The sequence below is a fragment of the Protomyctophum parallelum genome (genome assembly GCF_964188405.1).
Source record: "Protomyctophum parallelum genome assembly, chromosome: 20".
Classification (NCBI taxonomy): Eukaryota; Metazoa; Chordata; class Actinopteri; order Myctophiformes; family Myctophidae; genus Protomyctophum; species Protomyctophum parallelum.
Window position 1 is genome coordinate 34,305,363 of NC_139718.1, and position 12,733 is coordinate 34,318,095.

Here is a 12,733-nt window from a genome sequence, read left to right on the forward strand (position 1 = left end):
TGCTATTACACTTATTACACTAACTATTACACTTATCATAGTTCATAGTATCATATTACACATGTCATAGCAGCATCCACCCACCTGGGAGGTACCAACATGGATCATGAATCGTTCAATAAATGAACGATTAAATAAAACAAGCAGAAAGTCTGCAACACTCGTTGGAACCAACAATAGAGCCACAACATAGTGAAAACCTTTTATATTTATGATGTGTTATGCCTCATTCATACTTTGTCACACCACAGCGGCGCATGACGACAATAGCCAACCCACAAGCTCACAACACCTCCATTTGATATGCATTGTGAGTTTGAAAGCGAGACGTAGGTAGTCATGTGCACTGTACGCAGTTTTTAAACTGTACACTGTTACACTGTATGGTTTTTTGTTGTTGTGGGGTTGTTTGGGTGATTTGTTGTCTTGTTGTGTTGGGTTGATGTTTTTGTGTGTAATAAGGCTAAGAGTGCTCCTGGCACAAGCATTTCATTGTATGTCTGTACCTGTATGGATATGCATGTGACTAATAAACCTGAACCTGAACCTGAACCTGAACCTGAATGTCCTTTCAATTTCAACAGAAATTCATATTCACAACCCCTCCAAAGAATCCTGTGGTAAATAAATATATCAGGAGGGTTAAAGAAACCTTTTTCTTTTTAATTAGACAAAAAAGGACCACAATAAAGTTGTAATCGCTCTAAAAATAAATCCTAGAGCCGTTCTCCTTCCCCAACAAAAGTAAACTAGCAAAACGAGAAACAAACTTAAGCTAAAGAAGCAGTACCAGAATAATTGAACACTTGCTGCATTTTAGCCAAAATTCACTGACATATCTTGCTCACCATCATTCTTCAGTGGATCCATAATTCATCTCTAAATCTACAAATCACTCACAACATAAACAATTCCAAGACACATTTGAACATAACCCAACTGGAAAAAAGGAAAAGATGAATCGAAATCGTCATAATAGCATCTTGAATCCAATTATTCGTGTGTTCAGGTACTGCTTTCCAAATAACAAGTCAAGGCTAGTTAGGAATTCCCCTCAACTTTGATGACACTGTCCATGTTTGCCAAGATTCTCTACGCGAGAGCTTGCCTTCCTCCTCTTCAGCGCAACAGTTTTACACTCTTGCAGGACATCTTTCACCTGTGATGTATGACGCAAAACCAAGGCTTTCCAGGGCATTGATGACATGCTCGAGAGATATGGTCTTCTTTTCGGACTTGTTGCATATCTCATTGGCTTCTGATGATATGAGGTGGATGAACTCCGTGCAGCAGTTCACCACAAGCTCTCTGGTGTCGTTGGCAACTCGCACATTGGGGAGGGTTTCTTTGATCATCTTGTTGATAGCTGCCCTGGGAATGGTCAGGTCATCATCGTTTCCAGAGGAGGAAGCCATCGTGATGGTATAATAGGCAAAAACTACAGCAATTTGTGTCTTTAAAGAAAAGCCCAGGGGCTCACAGCTGACTGAGCGTGAGCGGCTCCTCAGTGAAAACTAGAGATCTCAACAGTCATCGAAACTGCATCCAGCAGCGTAATAGCAGTCAACGCTGCAGAACCCTTTCAAGTCATCATCAGAAAAAAAAGAATGTCCTCCACGTCCAGTCCGGCTGTAGCCTATTCTGTCTTTGTACACGGAGAGGCACTGTCCGCATGTGCCGAACTGGAATGGCACCCTGTATTTCACCGTGTACCACTTCGAATGTTCATTCCAGTTCACCACACCTGATGAGAAAAGAGCAGACGACTCATGAACATGGGTTAAATGCAACCCATTCCACAGCTCATTTCACGGTGTATGCAAATATACAGTGACAAACTTGTAGAAAGAACATTTTCAATCCATGATAAATCTAGAGGTCAAGACACAATTCAAATAAAGTCCATAGCTTGTTTGTTGCAGCCGCAAAAAACTCAAAATTCTAGTTGCATGCGTGTGTGTGTGTATATATATATACACCGGTATATATATATTTTTTAAATAACTATTTTTTTTTCTTTTTTCTTTTTTTTTTAAGATATTTTTTTTGCGGCTTACGCCTTTTATTGATTTTTGAAGGGACAGACAGTAGGCTGACAGGAAACGGGAGAGAGATGGGGGGATGACATGCAGTAAAGGCCGTGTCGGGTCCGGGAGTCGAACCCGCAGCACACTGCGACTGGATTACCAGTCCGGTGCCCAGACCATTACGCTACGGCCTGGGCCTAAATAACTATTTCTATCTGCAAAGTGTTTGTTTCATAAACATTCACATTTTATGAGCATATGAAGTGAATGGCATATACAGAGCTGCCAACCTGCGCACATTTTGTGTACCAACCACGCAATTATAGGCGTATAAACACCTAGAATTGCGTGGTTGGTACACAAAATGTGTGCAGGTTGGCAGCTCTGCATATAGAGTGGCAAAGCAACATGCAAAGTGAGTTTTAACATTGTTTAATGCAATCAGATATGACTTTTCTGTGTGGATATATGGGCTGTCAAGGCCAGAAAGTCGTTTTTTGCCACTCAGTTGGCGTTCCTGCATAACTTCCTGGTTTGATGATGATGTCACGCACGTATACCCTCTATTTGTTGAGATTCTCATAACCGTCTTGTCACCTACGCAACTGCTGGTAAAGGAACCGAGTGTGCGCAAGCGGCAAGTCTTCCCAACTCTAGGTTCAATAAATTAAATTTAGAGTTGCTTGCAAAAAGCTTTGTTGGACCTGTCCTTATACAAGGCAGAATGTGAGACACTTACTGTCAAGCCAGGCAAAGTGTGCTTCCTTCAAAAATCTTTTCTTTCTTAGCACCTCCCAGAAACGTCCGCAAGTCAGCGAAAGGGTGCGGACTGCGGACTGCAGCCTCGCCATCTTCAAGGACCACATGGACGAAAATCTTCCTTAGCACGCTGCTTGGCAGCTGTGAACATACAATGAGTAATTACAAATCAAATCTTGTTGTAATAACCTTGTAACAAGGACAGTAAATTATTCATTCTATAACCATCATCACATTTGTGTCCTGTAGATAATACTGTATGTAGTTATTGTCTAAATATCAGATTCTGCAACTGCAAGAGAATTGCTTAGATGTGCTTCCCAGAAAAATATAGCTACTTGCCTGCAACATGCTAAATCCAGTGGCCAGTCCCTGCAGATTGACTCTCTTTCGTCTCTCTTCATCCCAATCAGAATCAGGATCCAAATCCACTGGCTCCTCCACCTTCAACGGGTACAACAGATAGAGACAATGTTTCAAAATCGATGCAGAACTACGTGGCAAAGAAATAAAATCTGTGTGAAACACATTTAGCGACAGACCAAGTGTAGCGATATGTAATGGAAAAGTAATTAAACCCCTCTTTTTATTTCTTGTGAAAATTGCTAAATAGAACACACAGATACTTAGAATTGATACAATCGATAATTTTCATTGCCAAATGATTAGATACCAACTATTTGCATTGCAAAACAACACAATACAAAGTCAATGTTGCTGTCTACATTTCGATATATTTCGATTCTTGAAATTAATAGATTTTTCGATGCAGTTACTATATCGTTACACCCTACAGTTTGAAGTAAAAACACAAAAACAAACAATACCTTCAACATTTCTTCTGGACTCTGTCCTGGTGGGCTCTACTGGGACAGCTTCAAACACTGCAGGACAACAGTATCAAACATCAATACAAAAACGGAACAAAAGGAACATAGCTACTGTGCTTCAGTAAACAAAGTATGCATTTAAAGATGAATAAAAACTTCAGCATAGACTGCCAGTGTTCTGCTCTAGGTCTAAATCAATTACAGCGTAAACAACAATATTAAGGACTTTGGAGACTACATGCTCAGCACTACAAGTACTTATTTTCCGAAATCAGTCAAACGTTACAGAAATCAAGTTGAAAAGTGAGCTGAATAATATTGGATCTCCATAACACAAGCTTTTTTTTTGTTATCAAATGTTTTTTATTTTAAGACAAAAATCACGATAAGACACGTTAACATCATGAATGACTTAAAGAAAACAAAACACATAACAGCAAAAGCAAGGAACACAAAAACAAACAATCCCACCCCCCCACCCCCTGTGTCCACCTACCCCGTAGCAGAGAACACTGTACTGTGTACTGTACACCTCCTACACACCAAAGTAAAGACTGTGTCCACGTACCCCGTAGTAGAGAACACTGTACTGTGTACACCTCCTACACACCAAAGTAAAGACTGTGTCCACCTACCCCGTAGCAGAGAACACTGTACTGTGTACACCTCCTACACACCAAAGTAAAGACTGTGTCCACCTACCCCGTAGCAGAGAACACTGTACTGTGTACACCTCCTACACACCAAAGTAAAGACTGTGTCCACCTACCCCGTAGTAGAGAACACTGTACTGTGTACACCTCCTACACACCAAAGTAAAGACTGTGTCCACCTACCCCGTAGTAGAGAACTGTGTACTGGGACATGCAGTGGGGCTTGCAGAACTCCTCCATCTTGCCGCTGTAGTTGCTGTGTAGCATCCGGTGGCCGACGCTGGAGCAGTAGGAACAAGCTCTCCACGACTGCTCCTTGTTACCGTTCGACTGCTCGTGTTTAAAGAGGAGCTTACACCCTGAGGGAGAGAAAGAGGCACAGAGTGATTTTTCTTTTTGTTGTTTGAGAACTGCAGATTTAGAAGGCATTTGTAGAATCGACTTCCATTCTTAACACGGTCTTTAAACCCTTTTTTTCTGAATCTAGGCTGCATCTGGTGACTGAACAGAACGTGGATGTTCTGGGCAAATTTCAAATCTTTTGCTGCATCGCGGTTACAATATTAAGGCTTCTGAAGAGAAACAAAGTTTCTTAGGCTCCCTGATTTTCAAGCGCTCAAGCGAGAGCGCTGGAGGACTTTAGTGGCAGCCAATGTGTAAATGGGTTACAAAGAAAGAACTAGTAACTCAGGCAAAGAGTCAGTGCATTTACGCACTCTCACTGCAGAAGACAAAGAGTCAGTGCATTTACGCACTCTCACTGCAGAAGACAAAGAGTCAGTGCATATATATACGCACTCTCACTGCAGAAGACAAATAGTCAGTGCATATATATACGCACTCTCACTGCAGAAGACAAAGAGTCATTGCATTTACTCACTCTCACTGCAGAAGACAGTCTGTGCATTTACTCACTCACTGCAGAAGACAAAAAGTCAGTGCATTTACTCACTCTCACTGCAGAAGACAGTTTGTGCATTTACTCACTCTCACTGCAGAAGACAAAGAGTCAGTGCATTTACTCACTCTCACTGCAGAAGACAAAGAGTCAGTGCATTTACGCACTCACTACAGAAGACAGTCTGTGCATTTACTCACTCTCACTGCAGAAGACAAAGTGTCGGTGCATTTACTCACTCTCACTGCAGAAGACCCGGTCCTGCTGGTTGTAGTTGAGGATCTCGTACACAACCCTCTCCAGCTTACAGTGGTCACACACGATCAGGATGTTCTTCTGAGTCTTGTACTGCTCACAGCACGTCTTACCGCAGAACATGGATATCTGGCCCTACGGACGGAAACGTCATGATCGTCGTTATTGCTGCCACTTCTATTCGTAGTAGCAGCAGTGGAATAATATTAGTAGTGCTAAATGGTGGTAGCTAGCTGTAAATGTAGCACTGATAGTGGCAGTATTGTTGAGGGTCAATATGATTGATTGACATCTTTATTGACAAAATGCATAAGCATGAAAGCATATAATTGTGTATCTGTCAAAAGGATAAAAATAATATCTTGAGTCGATTTCCATTTTTGTCCATCGATACAGAATAAGGGTTACCCATGTAGTTGTCAAGTTTTTAATTTGAGCTAAGATAATCACTAGTATACATCCATTACGGTATGATAGTGTGTGTGTGCATGTACAGTATGTGTACTGTATGTGTGGCCAAGATGCTATGTGCTGCTGTCTATATTGCTGATGGTAATTGATATACATGCACACACCTTTATCTCTGTAAGAAAAAAAAAGGCCATGGATTTCTTTGCATTTTTTATTTTGTTGAGGCAAAATATGCGCCTCTACCAAACGGTTGAGATAATAGATATATAAATATATATTTATAGTAAAAGTGCTTTCTTAAGACGTTTTACTTTAATAGTACTTTCCTGACATACAGTCATAGCATCACAGAGGATTAAAAAAAAAAACAATAAGGTCCAAGGGCACATTTCCATTGTGGACCTCCTCTTCACATAAAAACACTTGGGACGTAACAGACGATAACAAAACAGTACAGCAACAAACTCCTGGTCATCATGAACAATCCCTCTCACCCCCTACAAGATGACACTGTGGCAGGGCATACCTACCTACATGTTAATGTTTACAGTTTATCATTTTAAAGTGCGTAAAACCTTCTGTCTGCATATTAACCAGGGGGGCAGTCAGCCAGATATTTCGTGAAGCCTCATTTGAAATCGGTAGTTCATATAATGGCCTGTTGTGGCGCTGGACTGGACCCAAAAAGCCCCATAGCTCCATAGAGGCCCATGTATTTTGGCCCAACTTCACCTAGACTGTATTACCTTAATAAACATGGTCATGAATACTTTCTTCTTCCAGTCACTAGTTTAAAGTCTCATTTCTAATGTCATAATATTCTTTTTGGAAAATTATGGTACCATTAATTAAAAAAATGACCATAAAGAAAGAAAAAACATCGCGTATGTTCTGAGGGGCGTGGCTACCGTTACAGTCTATGATCGGGATTCCCCTCCCACTCGAGTCAAAATAAAAACCAACGGAGAAGAAGGGGGGAAGTCCCGCCTCGTTGTCTGGGCAGCCAATGGCCAGCTGGTCCAAAACGGAGCCAGCCAATGGCCAGCTGGTCCAAAACGGATCTAGAAAGATGGCGACTTACATCAGGAATTACCATATTATTACAGGCTTCATTTTACGTTCATGTTAGACCCGCGGAACGCTTTGTCCATATTTTTTACAGTCTATGATATTAACATAAGAAAATGGTAATAGCAGCAGCAGGGATTATGTACATTATTTTGACTAAAGAAAAGAAACGGCTGGGGAAAACGTTTGCATAGATTAATGTGCATTCAGCTGAAAGAAAAATATAATTATACAGTTTATACTATACATATGTCTGTGTCTAGGAACATGAAGTATAAAAGTTGAAAATAAAGAACAAAACAAAACCAATATACCAAAATTACAATGGTGAATGCAAAAATTAATTTTCATACAAGTCAGAATAAAGTGCAAAACCTCAATAGAAATAAATCAGACTTGCACATCTTGCACGTGGCAGTGGTGCAACGTGCACAAACGTGTTTGGGCATTAGATCCACTTCATTTCTGGTGGTACGCCACGAAGCACTTGTGTTTTTCATTCAAACACAGAAAAACCCTGCATTTCTGGCACTTCCATCTGGACACCCCCTTTGGACAGACGTTGCACCGCCCCCGCTTGTCACAGTGAAGGGGCCAATGTCCGACGTTGTCGTAACGCACGTCTGGTTGTGGGTGTGCGAATAGTGGGATGAGGCGTTTCTTCTGAGATGGCACCTGCAACGCACAATTTAGTGTTGTAGCCGTTTGAGATCAAATATAAATTTATGTTACAGATAAAAAATATAATGATTATTATTATTAGTAGTAGTAGTAGTAGTAGTAGTTGTATATGGAATAGCAGTGGACGTGATCTTCTGGTATTATTTTCACAGAATCAAAGGTTTTATAGTCATGATTAACCAGTATCCTAGATGGCTTGATTCTAGGCTTAAAATAATTGATATAAATATTTTTGTAAACACCACGGGTGGAACCAGAAAACCACGCCCACTGCTATGCCCCATTACTACTACTTCCATTACCTGTGGAGGAGAGGAGGACGACGGCCGGCCAACTTTGGATGGTGGTTTGTTGACTTGCTTCAAACTGTGGGCAACTGCCAGACGGAACCTTTTGAGAGACTTTGGTTTCTCCTTCAGCAGACCACAATCCCTCTTGTAGACCAGCCAGGAATTTGAGACGCACAGGTCCAGGATGTATCCGAACAGGGGCAAGTACCATCGCCGCGACTTGGCTGGGGTCTTGTACATGTGCGCCAGCGTGTCGGAAAGATCGAAGCCTTCCATGTGCTCGATGTAGGCAGGAATCAGCGATGGGCACGGGACGTCAATCTTTGCGCGGGCCTTTTTGCTCCACCGCTTGACCGACGAAAGAGGCTCAATGCCACAGGCACTGCCGAGTAGATTGACACATTTGTTGTCGAACCATTTCACTGCTATGACCCCTTCAGCAGACCTGTAATCAAAAGCACCACGTCCTTTCTTCCTCAGCTCTCTGTCCGTCATCAAGTGTGCTCCACCGATCCGGTTTGATCGGACGGCGCCGAAGCACTTGACTCCCAGGGTCGTTTGTAGGGACTGGACCAAGTTGAAACTGGTGAAGTATTTGCCAAAGAAGACGACCGAAAGCTGTGGCAGAGCGATGGTGTTGCATAACGTTGTCACCAGTTTGGCCTTTAGATTTAGCGCCTGCTCCGGCTCACTTAGGGCAACATTGAAGAACGTGGATGTCCCTTGATAGAGCAGCAGGTCATGGACGATACCAGATGAACTGGCGCGGCAGAACAATGTAAAGCCCCGCTTGTTCCGCTTGTTGGCAATATGTTGACTCTTCTGATTTCCAGACGTGGCTTCCACCGTGACTTCACCCACGCTGTGCTTGTAGGCGGATGGGATCAGGAGACACTGCTCTCGGAGCATCTCAAAAAGGGGACGGATTTTATAGAATCGGTCTGGACGGCCACTGCACCGCTGATTATCACTGAAATTAATGTTCCGGCGTAACAGCTTGAACCTCTTCAGCGGCATGATATCAGCTATCACGTCAAAACGCGACTCGGGGTGCCAGTAGTCGTCCGCGGCGGGGAAGGTGAAAACCCCCATGAAGAGCAGCATTGCCAGGAAATCCGCAATCTCTTCGGGGCTAGTCTTGATCGGATCCCCCCACTCCTGAGCACAGTACAGGTTGGTACTGAGAGCAATATGTTCAATCATCTTGTCAGTGAAGAGTGTTTTGAAGTACTGGAAGGGAGTCTTAACGGCATCGGGTGGTTCAAAGCTTGAATCGGGAACCTGGAATGCCTCGATGTCTTCATACTCCCAGAATCTCTCTGTGCTCGTTTCTGGGTCAGAAGGTGAACCGGGGTGAGGGGTGTCATCTGGCTCCAAGAAGGGGGATGTTTTTAGACTGCGTTTCTCTTTTCTCCTCTTCTTACGGACTGGTGGTTTATAAGATGTGCTTGTTGAGGACCCCTCCTCGTCCATGGATTTAAAAGAAGTGTCTCCAGACTCTTCTGCTTCTGTGGCTTCATCACTCAGAGGACGGGTGTAATCACTAAGCTCAGCGTCAGAGTCTTGGGGATTTTGCGGTATCGCGTGTGGCCTTGCACCATTACATGATTTACTCTCCATCTATAATTTGCAAACGGAAAGAAAAAGGAAAATCTAAATGTTACCATGGACATGGTATTACCAGTAGTACAGTATGTCATAGTGACATATGTATCATGTTTACCGTACTTCAACAGAAACATGTTGAGAAATAGTTAAATATCATACTATGTTTTTCATCAAGTATATATAATGAAATAACATTAAATATAGCTATCAGCAAAATTGTTTATTTTATAACAATTGTCAATGTATTGAACTGTTTCTAGCATGTTTTAGACAGTAAAAGCATTATGATATAACATTCAATGTATCAAATTAACAACAATTAATTAGAAGTATTGTATTAATTCATAAAAAACATTACAATTAGTTTAGCTTTCACTACCTTTACAAAAGTGACAAACAACCCGTCTGGTAGAGCATGTTTTTAGAAAATTATTTTATCGTATCAAGTTACATAATCATGTTCAGTAACACCTCTGAGATGATATGTCAAAATAAAAAAATAATCTTACCTTTGAAATTTCAACCAAACAGAGCCCACATCTGATGTACCTGGCAAGGCATGCTATAGGAAGACAAACTGACATCTAGTTGACGTTTTTCAACCGAATGGTCGAGATGGCCCAATCAGGTCGAGTTAAGTTCAGAATTGTTTTCAAAGGGAAATGCTCTACCAAATGGTCCATCTGTCCTGAACATTATTATAGTAAGACAATTCAAGAAAACTCCTTGCCTGTGTCTACGGTACATTTTGACAGAAAAAGGAGGTTGGTGGGGGTGTGTGCGCGTGCGTGCGAGCGCATAATGCGTGCGTGCAAGCGTGTGTGTGTTTGTCTTTCTGTCTGTGTCCCTATTTTGGGAATATCATATAGGCAATTCTGCAAAAATAGCAGATATATAAGCTTACAGCATGTTGCATTGTGACACCTTGTGAACTTGGAAATCAGATATTGATGTACACAAAGTGACTTGGTCAAAGGCAATTTGACACACAGACTGGGCGTGTGTGCGACTGTGCGCGTGCGTGCGTGTCTGTGTGCGTGCGTGTGCAGCTCCTACCTCATAGCTGAACAGCAGTGGCTTGGTGTCAAACAGCTTCCTGCAATGATGGCAGGTCACTTTGGTGGGATGATCGCCCTCCGCCGGCTTCGGGGGGTGCTCGGAGGTGGGCCCAGCCGAGTAAGGAGACACCAGCGGAGGCACCAAGGTGTGGCTGGGATGATGGCCGGGGTAGGGGACGGGAGGAGGCGAGGGCTCCCGTGGAAGGGGAGGGACGGAGCTGGAGGCAGGCCCCTCCCCGGCCGGGGGACCCTCCCCGGCCGAGATACCCCCCGGGGGGGTATCTCGCTGGGACAGAGGCTGCCTGGGAATGGCCGGGGAGGTGCCATTGGCCTCCAGGATCTCTTCTGGTGAAGTGGGCGCCTTTTTCTGTCAGACGCAGAGGGAAAGGAGCCGTTATGAGGACCGACAGATGATCTACTGTATGCTCCAGTGTCGTGATTTATCCCCCCTCCCCCTAAAACATGATCATCAGGTACTATGATTAGACTAAAATACACAGGGAAGACATATTGAATATTCTAACCACACCTGAGGCTCTATTAGAGTAATGTTAACTCCATAGACGCATACAAAACAGAAAAAGTAAAGAAATCACAGCATGTTTAAAGCTTTGCACATAAACAGAGTCTAAGTTAACATTTTACCATCCCCAGTGTTGTGTCCGTGTGACGCAGAGTAGATTGTTTTTCATAGATTTATATTTTTATAGTGTCATTTTGTTGTGGTTTCACCAATGGTTTTATTCACATGTGTGCACTGCACTTTTTAGTGCTGTAATGTTGTTTTGTCTCCGAGGTTACATGGCAGGAAAATGTATCCGTTTCTTTTTGTAATATCTTGTTTTATTGTATTGTTACTGTATGTTTGGGATGACGAATTTAGATTTGCATTCTTTGCCAACAAATTTACACTGCAACTAAAAAATTCAGTTTTGTTGCTGTGCGATGTCATGTCATGAGGTAGCACGGTTCGTGGAAGAGGTTTTCTAGGTTGTACATCACAATCCAAACATTGTATTATGGTGTCCCTTAGATTCAATTTGTTCAGAAGCTTTTCAGGATCTTGTTGTAATGGTTATGTGATTCAGCCTTCCTGCTGGATAATGGGGTTTAAGAGTAAGATATACTGTATGTCCATGATAAAAACTACAAACAATACACACATAAGAAAAGATAGTTCCAGCCACACTGCTAAGCCGGTAATTGCCGGTTTTGGCCAGTTTTTATTACAAAGGCCGGTCGGACGTCCCAGTCGGTAAAAATACAAAGCAATTTATTATCATCATCATTGCATATCAGACACATTTCAAATCATGCTCCGCAAGAGTGATCTCCATCTCTTTCTGCCTCTCTCACTCTTTCGAGCGCACACTAACAGACACATTGACTGGAGTACTGTGTAGTACTGACGTTCTGTGTGGAACTGTGGAAAGAATTCAATGCAGGCTGTGCACACGCATCCAAAGACAAAGCACCAGTAATCTAGAATAAGGAATTCTATGGACATACAGCAAGCTTTGGTCCCATGTAAGTCTGCATCCGAGCAGACTTGAGAAAGAACTTCACCAACAAAAAAAGATCACTATCAGACTACCAACGTGGGAAGTTTGGACAATTCCTTTACACCCAAAATATGGGTGTAAACAGCTTAGTGAATAGGGCCCATTGTGTGCAGGTGAAACCACAACCATAAACATGTACTGTACGTAGATTAAATAGTAGTTTTTCAATTTAAAAAAATTGTTCGGCCCATTTTGGCCAAAGATAGGGACACCAAGTTAAATGTGGTTAAAATGCGGACAACATAAGGGCTGCATAATTGCCGATACTGATGCTGTCAAATGAGTCGTGTGTGTGTGTGTGTGTGTGTGTATATATAATATATATATCCTAAAAGCTATAAAGCATAGACGATCTAAAAGTCACTTATGTACAGTATGTATTTACCCGGAACACGGTCACACAGTCAATGGAGCAGAAGTTGCGGATGGTGCCGTCCACCATTGCAAGATGATACTGAGGCACAGCAACGGTCTTGCACAAGGAACAGGGAAACGAAGTACCTGAGGAGAGCAGAGGGGATTCAATGCAAATATTGGTCAGGTATGTTTGCTGGTGTTGTTATCTCTGTGCTGCATGCATTACAGATGCATTACCCTAAGAATGCACAAGTTGGGGTCTATGTTCTGTTTTCC

General features: G+C 42.5%; 1 protein-coding gene and 1 long non-coding RNA gene across 2 annotated transcripts in view; both read right to left on the minus strand.

Moving 5' to 3' along the window:
• Positions 1-784: 784 nt before the first annotated feature.
• On the minus strand, positions 785-3,746 carry LOC310877967. The gene is made up of 4 exons (XR_014570845.1): positions 3,614-3,746; positions 3,129-3,230; positions 2,767-2,927; positions 785-1,744 (listed from the first exon to the last, which is right to left on the minus strand). It is a non-coding gene; the product is annotated as an uncharacterized lncRNA (long non-coding RNA).
• A 673-nt stretch (positions 3,747-4,419) lies between these two features.
• LOC310877744 (zinc finger MYM-type protein 4-like) overlaps positions 4,420-12,733 on the minus strand; it is a gene marked incomplete at its 3' end in the record, with an annotated part of 41,779 nt that continues 33,465 nt past the window's right edge. The window contains exons 15-18 of the mRNA XM_083791693.1: positions 12,486-12,601; positions 10,537-10,905; positions 5,407-5,557; positions 4,420-4,628 (exon numbers count right to left, since the gene is read on the minus strand). Coding sequence (XP_083647819.1) covers positions 4,420-4,628; positions 5,407-5,557; positions 10,537-10,905; positions 12,486-12,601 — 845 coding nt within the window. The remainder of the gene's footprint in view (positions 4,629-5,406; positions 5,558-10,536; positions 10,906-12,485; positions 12,602-12,733) is intronic.